This window comes from Zophobas morio, unplaced genomic scaffold (assembly GCF_036711695.1).
Source record: "Zophobas morio isolate AGI-343-1 ecotype UQ-CSIRO unplaced genomic scaffold, CSIRO_AGI_Zmor_V1 ptg000008l, whole genome shotgun sequence".
NCBI lineage: Eukaryota > Metazoa > Arthropoda > Insecta > Coleoptera > Tenebrionidae > Zophobas > Zophobas morio.
This window is the reverse complement of record NW_026972113.1, coordinates 11,916,005-11,930,883: the sequence shown is the minus strand read 5'-3', so window position 1 is coordinate 11,930,883 and position 14,879 is coordinate 11,916,005. Positions and strand designations below refer to the sequence as shown.

Below are 14,879 nucleotides of genomic sequence, written 5' to 3'. Positions count from 1 at the left end.
TTTTCCTAGCAGGTACTAGCTCCGCCCACTCATCCTCTTTTTTCTTGGAAAGTATCTCATTAGCTAAAATCAGTCTTATCTTAGCAGCTACTAGTTAGGATAAGACTGATTCTGGCAAATGACGTACTTTCTAAGAAAAGAGGGGGTGGGTGGGCGGGGCTAGAACCTGCTAAGATGAGAGTGATTTTTGCAAATGAGATATCCTCTAAGAAAAGAGAGGGTGGGTGGGCGGGGCTAGTACTTGCTAAGATAAGAGTGATTTTGGCAAAATGGCGTACCCTCTAAGAAAATAGAAGACAGGTGAGGGTGATAGTAAGACTGATTTTAGCACTTTTGACATTTTCGCCCATTTTTCAATTATTTTCGAAAATTATCCAGAGTCTAGTCAGGCACATGAAAAAAGAAATCAATTTTATAGCAATAACTTAAATCAAAAGGCTCGAGAAGTCATATCCGGCCTTGTTTCTTTGATAAATTGAACCGTTTTTCAGAATCGCTTACGGAAATATCTATATATATATTTTTAAAAAATTTTGATTTTCAAAACGATTAATTCGAAAATGTGGCTCCGTGACCTTAAACACGCTATATTTTTGGAATCAGTACGTCAAGATCTATAACACAGAATTTTTTGAGAATTTTTAGGCGATTTTTTCAAAAATGAAATTTTCCACTATGTACTTATGTAAATTTCGACCCATTTTTGACGATTTTCGAAAATTAACACATTTTCTTATAGATTCGGGTCGCAGAAGTCAGTTCCAGCCTCATTTCTACGATAGCTCTAACCGTTTTTTCAGAATCGCCTATTCAAATATGGAAATTTTTCCATTTTTTTTAAAATTTGACTTTATAAAGTATTATTTCGAAAATGTCGGTCCGCGACCATAAGCAAGCTATATATTTGGAATCAGCTCGTCGAAATCTATTATATTCGAGGATTTTTTTTGTGGATTTTAAGACAATTTTTTCAAAAGTAATTTTTTTCAAAAGTAAATTTTTTCGAACTTCACTAAATACAGTTTCTCATAGATTTCGAGCTCGAGAAGTCACATCCGGCTTCGTTTCTTCGATAACTCCGGCTGTTTCTTCAGAATCACCTAATGAAATTTCGCAGTTTGTAGAAGTTAAAAAAAATAGAATTTCACACGGAATTTTTCGAAAATATTGCTCCGTAACTACCAAGCCTAACCTTGAACTTTTTGAGAATTTTAACACAACTCTTTCAAAAATGAAATTTTCCAGTATTTTTCCAAAATTGCCCATTGAAATATCGAAATTTTTAGAAATTTCGAAAAATTCGAATGTTGCAAAGAATGTTTCGAAAATATTGCAACGTGACCACCAGCACACTATATTTTTACAATCAGTATATCAAGATCTACATCCCTGAATTTTTTGAGAATTTTTATACAACTGTTTCAAAAATGATATTTTCCAATGTTTTTCCAGAAAATATCGAAATTTTTAGAAATTAAAAAAAAATCGAATGTTACAAATAATATTTCGAAAGTATTGCAACGTGACCACGAACACGCTATACTTTTACGGTTATTGCATAATTACATCCCCGAATTTTTTGAGAATTTTTACACAACTTTTTCAAAAATGAAATTTTCACCTTGTATGCAAATTTCGCCCCATTTTCGAAACTTGGCTAATTTTATTTTCTTGTAGGTTTTGGGCGGTAGAAGTCACTTCCGGTCTGATTTTTTCGGTAAATCCAACCATTTTTCCAGAATCGCCCATTAAAATATCGCAATTTTTGAAAATTAAAAAAAATCGAATTTTACAACGAAAATTTCGAAAATATTGACCACAAACAAGTATCTTGCTGCTTTTTTAATGCCATTTCACCTACTCTCCCCGGTGTATCTTCCAATAGTTTATATAATTGATCTACTATATCCACAGACTGACTTAAAGTCAGCCCAATGCTCTCTAATCTAGTTATACTTGTTTCTAAGATCGTAAAATGCGAGAAAACCCAGTGAAGTTGCGCCGGAATTATTTTGTACATAATCGGTCTGTAATTAGTCGTGTAAGTTCGAGTTATTAAGAAATAATTTGTTGAGTTCTACCCACGCCGATTTTATGCACCCGTTCAACGTAACAATATCTTATGAAACGAAAATTAATAATAATTTTCTTTTTCATCTACAAAATTTTTATAACTAGCTGTTTTGACGAAATTGTAAAAATTGCTATATTTCAGTTAGCGATTTTGGGAAAACGGTAAGAATTTCCGAAGAAACGAAAACGAAAATGACTTCTGGATATCGAAATTTACAAATGTCTTAAACTAATTTTCGGATATAATTGAAAAATGGTCAAAAATGACAAAAGTACCAAAATCAACACCTATCAAATACTAGCCCCACCCACCCGTCCTCTATTTTCTTAGAAGAAATGTCATTTGCCAAAATCAGTCCTATCTTAGCAAGTACTAGCCCCGCCCACCCACCCTGTCTCCTTTTTAGTGATCGATTATATCCGATCTGAATGAAATAAAACTAGAATTAACTAGAATTAGAATGCGAAGAGGGGGGTGGGCGGAGCTAGTACTTGCTAAGATAAGACTGATTTTGGCAAATCACTTCTTTCCAAGACAATAGAGGGTGGGTGGGCGGGGCTAGTACTTGATCAGATAGGACTGATTTGGGCAATTTTCACATTTATTTTCGACCATTTTTCAACTATTTACTAAAATTTGTGGAAGACATTTTCTTGTAGATTTCGATATTCGAAGTATTTTCAGTATAAACATTTTGTACGTAATTAAAAAACTGAAATTATTATTAATTTTTGTTTCATAAAATCCAATTATTTTAAGAATGTACTTTTGATTTTTGATATTTACAGATTTTTTTTTTTGGGACAATAGAGAAGTCAGGACAGGTCAGGTTACGTTACGTTGAAATCTGTCCCAAAATTTTTTGAAAATTTTTATAAAACTTTTTCAAAAATGATATTTTTCACTAACGTACGTATGCAAATTTCGACCCATTTTCGACCATTTCCGAAATTTAACTGAACACATTTTCTCGTAGATTTTGGGTGTAGAAGTCACTTTCGGTCTCATTTCTTCACTTACTCGAACTGTTTTTCCAGAATCGCCCAATGAAATATCGAAATTTTTGGAAATAACATAAATTTCGAATTTCATAACGAATATTTTCAAAATAGTGTCCCATGACCATAAACAGGCTATATTTTTATAATCAGAACGTCGGGACCTATATTTCTGAATTTTTTGAATATTTTTAAATAACTTTTTCAAAAATCAAATTTTTCGGTATGAGTATATCATTTCCCAAAATCAGTTTTATCTTATCAAATATTAGCCCCACCCACCCACCCTCTGTTTTCTTAGAAAGTGTGCCATCTGCCAAAATTAGTCTTATCTTAGCAAGTACTAGCCCCGCCCACCCACCCTGTCTCCTTTTTAGTGATCGATTATATCCGATCTGAATGAAATGAATGATCTTATACCTAACAGAAATAAAACTAATCGTTAGAATGCGAAGAGGGGGGTGGGCGGAGCTAGTACTTGCTAAGATAAGACTGATTTTGGCAAATGACTTTCTTTCTAAGAAGATAGAGGGAGGGGTTAATATTTGATAAGATAAGACTGATTTTGGCAAATAACTTTTTTTCCAAGAAAATTGAGGGTGGGTGGGCGGGGCTAGTATTTGATCAAATAGGACTGATTTTGGCAATGTTTCACATTTTCGACCATTTTTCAACTATTTCCGAAAATTTTCTTGTAGATTTCGATATTTAGAAGTATTTTCGGTTTCGTTTCTTCGAAAATTCCTACCGTTTTTCCAAAGTCGCTAATTGAAATATAGCAATTTTTACAGTTTGGTCAAAATAATTCAGTACAAAAATTTGGTACGTAAATAAAAAATTGAAATTATTTTTGTTTCGTAAAATACAAATATTTTAAGAATGTACTTTTGGTTTTTATACATTTACAAAAATTTTTATTCTTTTTTTTTATTTGGGAAAGTCAGGACAGGTCAGGTTATGTTATGTCGAAATCTACGTTCCTAGATTTTTTGAAAACTTTTATAAAACTTTTTCAAAAATGAAGTTTTTCACTAAGGTAGGTATGCAAATTTCGACCCATTTTCGACCATTTCCGAAATTCAACTGAACACATTTTCTCGTAAATTTTGGGTGTAGAAGTCACTTGCGGTCTAATTTCTTTACTTATTCAAACTGTTTTTCTAAAATCGCCCAATGAAATATCGAAATTTTTAGAAATAACAGAAATTTCGAATTTCATAACGAATATTTTCAAAATAGTGCCCCATGACCATAAACAGGCTATATTTTTATAATCAGAACGTCGGGACCTATATTTCTGAATTTTTTGAAAATTTTTAAACAACTTTTCCAAAAATCAGATTTTTCGGTATGAGTGTATCATTTCCTAAAATCAGTTTTATCTTATCAAATATTAGCCCCGCCCACCCACCCTCTATTTTCTTAGAAGAAATGTCATTTGCCAAAATCAGTCCTATCTTAGCAAGTACTAGCCCCGCCCACCCACCCTGTCTCCTTTTTAGTGATCGATTATATCCGATCTGAATGAAATAAAACTAGAATTAACTAGAATTAGAATGCGAAGAGGGGGGTGGGCGGAGCTAGTACTTGCTAAGATAAGACTGATTTTGGCAAATCACTTCTTTCCAAGACAATAGAGGGTGGGTGGGCGGGGCTAGTACTTGATCAGATAGGACTGATTTGGGCAATTTTCACATTTTCGACCATTTTTCAACTATTTACTAAAATTTGTGGAAGACATTTTCTTGTAGATTTCGATATTCGAAGTATTTTCAGTATAAACATTTTGTACGTAATTAAAAAACTGAAATTATTATTAATTTTTGTTTCATAAAATCCAATTATTTTAAGAATGTACTTTTGATTTTTTGATATTTACAGATTTTTTTTTTTTTGGGACAATAGAGAAGTCAGGACAGGTCAGGTTACGTTACGTTGAAATCTGTCCCAAAATTTTTTGAAAATTTTTATAAAACTTTTTCAAAAATGATATTTTTCACTAACGTACGTATGCAAATTTCGACCCATTTTCGACCATTTCCGAAATTTAACTGAACACATTTTCTCGTAGATTTTGGGTGTAGAAGTCACTTTCGGTCTCATTTCTTCACTTACTCGAACTGTTTTTCCAGAATCGCCCAATGAAATATCGAAATTTTTGGAAATAACATAAATTTCGAATTTCATAACGAATATTTTCAAAATAGTGTCCCATGACCATAAACAGGCTATATTTTTATAATCAGAACGTCGGGACCTATATTTCTGAATTTTTTGAATATTTTTAAATAACTTTTTCAAAAATCAAATTTTTCGGTATGAGTATATCATTTCCCAAAATCAGTTTTATCTTATCAAATATTAGCCCCACCCACCCACCCTCTGTTTTCTTAGAAAGTGTGCCATCTGCCAAAATTAGTCTTATCTTAGCAAGTACTAGCCCCGCCCACCCACCCTGTCTCCTTTTTAGTGATCGATTATATCCGATCTGAATGAAATGAATGATCTTATACCTAACAGAAATAAAACTAATCGTTAGAATGCGAAGAGGGGGGTGGGCGGAGCTAGTACTTGCTAAGATAAGACTGATTTTGGCAAATGACTTTCTTTCTAAGAAGATAGAGGGAGGGGTTAATATTTGATAAGATAAGACTGATTTTGGCAAATAACTTTTTTTCCAAGAAAATTGAGGGTGGGTGGGCGGGGCTAGTATTTGATCAAATAGGACTGATTTTGGCAATGTTTCACATTTTCGACCATTTTTCAACTATTTCCGAAAATTTTCTTGTAGATTTCGATATTCAGAAGTATTTTCGGTTTTGTTTCTTCGAAAATTCCTACCGTTTTTCCAAAGTCGCTAACTGAAATATAGCAATTTTTACAGTTTGGTCAAAATAATTCAGTACAAAAATTTGGTACGTAAATAAAAAATTGAAATTATTTTTGTTTCGTAAAATACAAATATTTTAAGAATGTACTTTTGGTTTTTATACATTTACTAAAATTTTAATTTTTTTTTTTTATTTGGGACAATAGGAAAGTCAGGACAGGTCAGGTTACGTTATGTCGAAATCTACGTTCCTAGATTTTTTGAAAACTTTTATAAAACTTTTTCAAAAATGAAGTTTTTCACTAAGGTAGGTATGCAAATTTCGACCCATTTTCGACCATTTCCGAAATTCAACTGAACACATTTTCTCGTAAATTTTGGGTGTAGAAGTCACTTGCGGTCTAATTTCTTCACTTATTCAAACTGTTTTTCTAAAATCGCCCAATGAAATATCGAAATTTTTAGAAATAACAGAAATTTCGAATTTCATAACGAATATTTTCAAAATAGTGCCCCATGACCATAAACAGGCTATATTTTTATAATCAGAACGTCGGGACCTATATTTCTGAATTTTTTGAAAATTTTTAAACAACTTTTCCAAAAATCAGATTTTTCGGTATGAGTGTATCATTTCCCAAAATCAGTTTTATCTTATCAAATAGCCCCGCCCACCCACCCTCTATTTTCTTAGAGGATATGTCATTTGCCAAAATCAGTTTTATCTCATCAAATATTAGCCCCGCCCACCCACCCTCTATTTTCTTAGAAAGTATGCCATCTGCCAAAATTAGTCTTATCTTAGCAAGTACTAGCCCCGCCCACCCACCCTGTCTCCTTTTTAGTGATCGATTATATCCGATCTGAATGAAATGAATGATCTTATATCTAACAGAAATAAAACTAATCGTTAGAATGCGAAGAGGGGGGTGGGCGGAGCTAGTACTTGCTAAGATAAGACTGATTTTGGCAAATGACTTTCTTTCTAAGAAAATAGAGGGAGGGGTTAATATTTGCTAAGATAAGACTGATTTTGGCAAATGACTTTTTTTCCAAGAAAATTGAGGGTGGGTGGGCGGGGCTAGTATTTGATCAAATAGGACTGATTTTGGCAATGTTTCACATTTTCGACCATTTTTCAACTATTTCCGAAAATTTTCTTGTAGATTTCGATATTCAGAAGTATTTTCGGTTTCGTTTCTTCGAAAATTCCAACCGTTTTTCCAAAGTCGCTAACTGAAATATAGCAATTTTTACAGTTTGGTCAAAATAATTCAGTACAAAAATTTGGTACGTAAATAAAAAATTGAAATTATTTTTGTTTCGTAAAATACAAATATTTTAAGAATGTACTTTTGGTTTTTATACATTTACTAAAATTTTTATTTTTTTTTTTTATTTGGGACAATAGGAAAGTCAGGACAGGTCAGGTTACGTTATGTCGAAATCTACGTTCCTAGATTTTTTGAAAACTTTTATAAAACTTTTTCAAAAATGAAGTTTTTCACTAAGGTAGGTATGCAAACTTCGACCCATTTTCGACCATTTCCGAAATTCAACTGAACACATTTTCTCGTAAATTTTGGGTGTAGAAGTCACTTGCGGTCTAATTTCTTTACTTATTCAAACTGTTTTTCTAAAATCGCCCAATGAAATATCGAAATTTTTAGAAATAACAGAAATTTCGAATTTCATAACGAATATTTTCAAAATAGTGCCCCATGACCATAAACAGGCTATATTTTTATAATCAGAACGTCGGGACCTATATTTCTGAATTTTTTGAAAATTTTTAAACAACTTTTCCAAAAATCAGATTTTTCGGTATGAGTGTATCATTTCCTAAAATCAGTTTTATCTTATCAAATATTAGCCCCGCCCACCCACCCTCTATTTTCTTAGAGGATATGTCATTTGCCAAAATCAGTTTTATCTCATCAAATATTAGCCCCGCCCACCCTCCCTCTATTTTCTTAGAAAGTATGCCATCTGCCAAAATTAGTCTTATCTTAGCAAGTACTAGCCCCGCCCACCCACCCTGTCTCCTTTTTAGTGATCGATTATATCCGATCTGAATGAAATGAATGATCTTATGCCTAACAGAAATAAAACTAATCGTTAGAATGCGAAGAGGGGGGTGGGCGGAGCTAGTACTTGCTAAGATAAGACTGATTTTGGCAAATGACTTTCTTTCTAAGAAAATAGAGGGAGGGGTTAATATTTGCTAAGATAAGACTGATTTTGGCAAATGACTTTTTTTCCAAGAAAATTGAGGGTGGGTGGGCGGGGCTAGTATTTGATCAAATAGGACTGATTTTGGCAATGTTTCACATTTTCGACCATTTTTCAACTATTTCCGAAAATTTTCTTGTAGATTTCGATATTCAGAAGTATTTTCGGTTTCGTTTCTTCGAAAATTCCTACCGTTTTTCCAAAGTCGCTAACTGAAATATAGCAATTTTTACAGTTTGGTCAAAATAATTCAGTACAAAAATTTGGTACGTAAATAAAAAATTGAAATTATTTTTGTTTCGTAAAATACAAATATTTTAAGAATGTACTTTTGGTTTTTATACATTTACTAAAATTTTTATTTTTTTTTTTTATTTGGGACAATAGGAAAGTCAGGACAGGTCAGGTTACGTTATGTCGAAATCTACGTTCCTAGATTTTTTGAAAACTTTTATAAAACTTTTTCAAAAATGAAGTTTTTCACTAAGGTAAGTATGCAAATTTCGACCCATTTTCGACCATTTCCGAAATTCAACTGAACACATTTTCTCGTAAATTTTGGGTGTAGAAGTCACTTGCGGTCTAATTTCTTCACTTACTCAAACTGTTTTTCTAAAATCGCCAAATGAAATATCGAAATTTTTAGAAATAACAGAAATTTCGAATTTCATAACGAATATTTTCAAAATAGTGCCCCATGACCATAAACAGGCTATAATTTTATAATCAGCACGTCGGGACCTACATTTCTGAATTTTTTGAATATTTTTAAATAACTTTTTCAAAAATCAAATTTTTCGGTATGAGTATATCATTTCCCAAAATCAGTTTTATCTTATCAAATATTAGCCCCACCCACCCACCCTCTATTTTCTTAGAAAGTATGCCATCTGCCAAAATTAGTCTTATCTTAGCAAGTACTATATGTTTGGAATCAGCACGCCGGGATCTACATCCCTTAATGTTTTGATAATTTTTAGACAACTTTTTCAAAAATTAAATGTTCCACTATGTACATGTACACCCCTTATGCAAATTTTGACCCATTTTCGAAATTTGACTAAATTAAAACGTTTTCTGTTTTCTGCGATAAATCCAACCATTTTTTCATAATCGCCAATTGAACTGAAAAAACCAAATATTTACTTAAACAGTCGTCCGTGGTCGAACACCTCAAAAACAACACCAATTATAAACCCTCCCGAAAAAACCATAATTCGCTGGAAATTTTCCCGAATTATCTCCCCCAGCCGCCCGATCCACCCCGCCCCACCACTCCGCCCCCCGGCCGCCATTGGCCGGCCGGCACGCGCTCCGGCGGGGGTGCCTTTAAAGCCCCTCGCATCCAACCCGTGCCACAGTCCACCCGGCCCATCAGCCCAGCAAGTGTAGTGATGGAATCGTCCGAGTCGTACGGCTACCTGTACATGCTGACGCCCCAGCAGCCCGCCGACTGGGCCACCGCTTCCTACGACAGCTACTCCGAGGAGACCTCCAGCCCCGAGCCCGGCGGCGGCCGCTCCAAGAGCCGCGTCACCCCCCTCATCCTGCGCAAGCGAAGATTGGCGGCGAACGCCCGCGAGAGACGGAGGATGCAGAACCTCAACCAGGCCTTCGACCGGCTGAGGACGTTCCTGCCCCAGTTGGGCCAGGACCGGCAACTCAGCAAGTACGAGACGCTGCAGATGGCCCAGACCTACATCACGGCCCTGTACGACCTCCTGGACCAGCGGCCGCAGAACTGAGGGAGCGCCGCGAGCAGTTGTCATACCAAAGGTACGGTCCAGAATAGCGCCAAACAGTCGTAGAAACAATTTTCTGTGTTTCGAGTAGAGAAAATGAATTTTTGTGGCCGGACTGTGGATCAGTACGTTGTTTGTAAATTGTAAATAATGTTGATTAGTTGTAAGTAGGTAGGACCGTTCAGTATTCGCTGATTTTGTGCCAATTTCGTTTAGTCATGTATGCTCATGTCCAAATAAAGTTTTTAAGTTTTTATTTTGGGGTTTCCCATGTCGTTTTAATTTTTTTTCTTGCGGATGTGGGTCCTTGTCGAATTTCGTACAAAGGGCCAATTCCGGTTTTTGGTGTTTTGACGATTGCTGGGAATGTGGATGAGAGGTCGGGGCAGGTAAGTGAGGGTTTTAATTGTGTTTTTTGTGGGCCGGGGATGAGGGTGCGAAATTAGGGGTTGTTGGTGATTTCGATGATGCGTGGAGCGGGGAAAACGGACGGGAAATGACATTTTTAATTAGTGACTAAGACATTTTTGTCTTTGTTTAATTTATTATTGTTAGTATTATTTTTTTTAAATAATTTTAATTAAAAGTTTATTTTTAATTTTCGCATTATATTCAATTTGTTCATTGTAAATTGGAAAGTTCTATTTAATTATGTAGTCGTTTTTGCAATGTTTGTTTTTTTTTTACTTAGAGGAAATTTTTATTTAGATGTTCAATGTCCAGAATTTCATTTTGTTGAAATTATTAAAAGTAGGTCTAGAATGTTTAATCACTGAAATTTTAATTCGACAATACATCGAAATATTGAATTCGATTGGAAAATAAGTGGAAACTCGATTCCGAAATTACAAAACTTAGATTTTAATATCGTGAAAGTCAGGAAACATTCTTATCATGATCTAATTTTAAACTCACTAATGACTAATATTACTTGAATTGAAACAATACTGTTTTTGTTTAATTTAATCAGCTAAAACCATTTTAAAATTGTCCATTTTTCAAATTTAAAAAAATCCATTCGAAGCTCTCTGGATTATTTCCAACCCTCAAAAAACAAGGGATGCTTAAAATTCTTTCAAAAAAAAAAACAAAGTAGGTACTGCGGAGATTCTTTCAACTTTCAAAAATAAAACATCAAGGGTTCCCGAGATTCTTTTAAATTCTCCCAAAAAATGCGAAAGTACCCCGAGTTACTTATTAAATTCTTAAACAAAAAGACGTAAAACATGGAATTGTTCTAAAAAATTCTTAAGAAAACACTAGGGGTCCCTGAGATTCAACTGAATTATTAAAAAAAAAGTATTAGGAGTCCCTAGAATTTACTTTAAAAATTCACAAAAGCATCAGAAATTCTTTTAATAAAAAAAAAAAATAGGAACCCCGAGATTGATTCTTCCAAATTCTTTTAAAAATAAAACTCTACACTTTTAAATTGTTTGAAAAAAACACTAGAGGCCTGCGAGATCTTTTCAAATACTTAAATAAACACACTAAGAATCTCTGAGAATCTTTCCAACATAAAAATCATCAAAGGCCTAAATTCTAAAAAAAACATCAATGGTTTAAAAGATTCTCTTAAATACTTTCATAATAAAAAAACATTTCGACCCTTCGGAATTCCTTCAAAAGTATTTAGAAAAAAAAAAAACAATAACTGTCGAGATTCTTTTAAATTCTAAAAAAACACCAAAAGCTTTCGAGGTTCTTTTAAATTCTTTCAAAAAAAAAAGAACTACAGACCCGGATTCTTCTCTTCCAGATTCTTTCAAAAATATAATGTATTTTCAGCAGTTCTCGAGATTTTTTTAATTTCTTAAAAAATACATAGGAACCTTTGAGGTTCTTCGAAATTTTTAAAACTAAAAAACATTTCTCCCTGGGGAGCTCCGAGTTCGTATAAATTCTTTAAAAAACTTATTAGAGATCTCTGAGATTTCAATTAAAAAAAAACACTAAAGCTCCGAGTTTTTATAAATTCTTCAAACAATACTAGGGATCCCCGAAATTACATCATTGGCTTAGGAGATTGTTTTAAATTCTTTCAAAATAAAAAAATATATACCAGAGACTGACGAGGTTCCTTCAAATTAAAAAAAAACATTAGGGACTTCCGAGATTCTTTTAAATTCTTTTAAAATAAATAAAACCCTAGGAACCCCCGAAATTCCTTCAACTAGGTGCTCATGAAGTTATTTTCAGTTCTTAAAAAAGACTTATGAGCCCCCAGGATTCATTTAAAACACTGAAGAACAACAGAGATTCTTTTAAATAAATAAAAAAAAAAAAACAGGAGCATCGAGATTCTTTCCAAATAAAAAGACTACGACCCCTGCGATTCTTTAAAAAAAATACTAGGAACTGCCAATATTCTTTCAAAATTTTTCAAGAATGGAACACACATTAGATTTAAAAAAAGGACCCATGGAATTCTTTTAAATTCTTTCCAAAAAACACTAAAGGGCCCCCAGTTTCTTATCAATTTTCAAAAAATAGTGGAGCCCCTTGAAATTTATTTGAATTCTAAAGAAACAGCAACAGGAACTTCCAGAGATTTGTTTTACAAAAAAAACACTAGAATTCCGAGATCTCTTCCAAATTCTTTCAAAAATATAATGTATATATTTTCAGCAGTTCTCGAGATTTTTTTGATTTCTTAAAAAATACATAGACATCTTTGAGATTTTTCGAAATTTCTAAAACCTTCACATTCTTAACAAAAAAAAAACTAGGAGCTTCTGAACTTGTTTCCAAAATAAAAAACAATAAGGGACTTCGAGATTCATTTAAATTCCAAAAGAAAAACTTCATCGGCTTCGCAAATTCTTTTAAATTCTTTCAGAATAAAAAAACAGTAGGCACTCCCGACGTTTCTTCAAATTTAAAAAAAAACACTAGGGGACCCTGAGATTCTTTTGAATTCTTTTAAAATAAATAAAACCCTAGGAACCCTCGAAATTCCTTCAACTAGGTGCCCATGAAGTTATTTTGAGTTCTTAAAAAAGACTTACGAGCCCCCAGGATTCATTTAAAACACTGAAGAACAACAGAGATTCTTTTAAATAAAAAAAAAAAACAGGAGCATCGAGATTCTTTCCAAGTCTTTCCAAAATAAAACACTAAGGCTCCTGAGATTTATTAAATTCTTGAAAAAAAACACTAAAGAGTCCCCAGTTTTTTATAAATTTTCAAAAATATAGTGGAGCTCCTCGAAATTAGGAGCCCCTAGGATTCTTTTGAATTCTTAAAAATGTATTAGGAGCGCTACGAATTCATTTAAAAAATCTTAAGAAAACACCGGATTTTTTAAATCTAAAAATTCGGACCCCAAAATCTTTCCAAATTCCTTAAAAAAATTTCGGCCCCTCTAGATTCCTAGAAACTCTAAAAAAAAAAACATCAGGGAGTTCCGAGATTCTTTGAAATTCTCTCAAAACAAATAAAACAATAGGAACTCCCGAAATTCCTTCAAATTCTTAAAAAAACACTAGGGGCTCATGAGATTCTTTTGAGTTCTAAAAAAAATACTAGGAATTCCCGAAATTACATTTTTTAAATTAAAAAAAAAAACAGGAGACTCGTGATTCTTTCAAATTCTTTCAGAAAAAAGTCTAACGCCCTCTTTGAGTTTTTTTCAAACTTTTTCAAAAATAAAATATTAAGTCTCCTGAGATTTTTTTTATTCTTTCAAAAAAAAAGACACAAAGTCTCCAGTTTTTTATAAATTTTCAAAGAATTAGTAGAGTCCCTCGAAATTCTTTTGAATTCTAAAAGGAAAAACAGAAAAAACAGTAAGGGCCTCTAGGATTCCTTTGAATTCTTAAAACAAAACTATTAGAAGCGCTACGAATTCATTTAAAAAAACTAAAGAAAACACCAGATTTTTTAAATAAAAAAATTGTGACCCCAGAATTTTTCCAGATTCTTACAAAAAAAACTAAGGCCCCTCTAGATTCTTTTAAACTCTAAAAAAAACATCAGGGTTTTCCGAGATTCTTTGAAATTCTTTTAAAACAAATAAAACAATAGGAACTTCTGAAATTCCTTCAAATTCTTAAAAAAACACTCATGAGATTCTTTTGAGTTCTTAAAGAAGACTTACGAGTCCCTGGGATTCATTTAAAACATTGAAAAACAACAGATTCTTTTAAATTAAAAAAAAAAACAGGAGACTTGTGATTCTTGCAAATTCTTTCAGAAAAAAGTCTAGCACCCTCTTTGTGTTTTTTTCAAACTTTTTCAAAAATAAAATACTAAGTCTCCTGAGATTTTTTTTATTCTTTCAAAAAAAACACGAAAGAGTCTCCAGTTTCTTATTAATTTTCAAAGAATTAGTAGTCCCTCGAAATTCTTTTGAATTCTAAGAAGAAAAACAGAAAAAAACAGCAAGGACCCCTAGGAGTCTTTTAAATTCTTAAAACAAAACTATTAGAAGCGCTACGAATTCATTAAAAAAACTTAAGAATAAATAAAAAAATTGTGCCCCCAAAATTTTTCCAATTTCTTACAAAAAGAACTAAGGCCCCTCTAGATTCTTTTAAACTCTAAAAAAACACCAGGGTTTTCCGAGATTCTTTGAAATTCTTTTAAAACAAATAAAACAATAGGAACTTCTGAAATTCCTTCAAATTCTTAAAAAAACACTAGGGGCTCATGGGATTTTTTTGAGTTCTTAAAAAAGACTTACGAGCCCCTGGGATTCATTTAAAACATTGAAAAACAACAGATTCTTTTAAATTTAAAAAAGAAACAGGAGACTCGTGATTCTTTCAAATTCTTTCAGAAAAAAATCTAGCGCCCTCTTTGAGATTTTTTCAAACTTTTTCGAAAATAAACTACTAAGTCTCCTGGGATTTTTTTTATTCTTTCAAAAAAAAAAACACTAAAGAGTCCCTAGTTTCTTATACATTTTCAAAGAAATAGTAGAGTCCCTCGAAATTCTTTTGAATTCTAAAACGAAAAACAGAAAAAAAACTGTAAGGGCCCCTAGGATTCTTTTGAATTCT

The 14,879-nt window shown here is 32.8% G+C and overlaps 1 protein-coding gene across 1 annotated transcript; it reads left to right on the top strand.

The window, feature by feature from the left end:
* Window positions 1-8,604: 8,604 nt before the first annotated feature.
* LOC135124849 (protein atonal-like) lies at window positions 8,605-9,879 on the top strand. The gene is made up of 2 exons (XM_064050071.1): window positions 8,605-8,622; window positions 9,289-9,879. Exons 1-2 carry the CDS (start codon window positions 8,605-8,607, stop codon window positions 9,877-9,879), a joined length of 609 nt encoding a protein of 202 aa, XP_063906141.1.
* The last annotated feature ends 5,000 nt before the right edge of the window (window positions 9,880-14,879 follow it).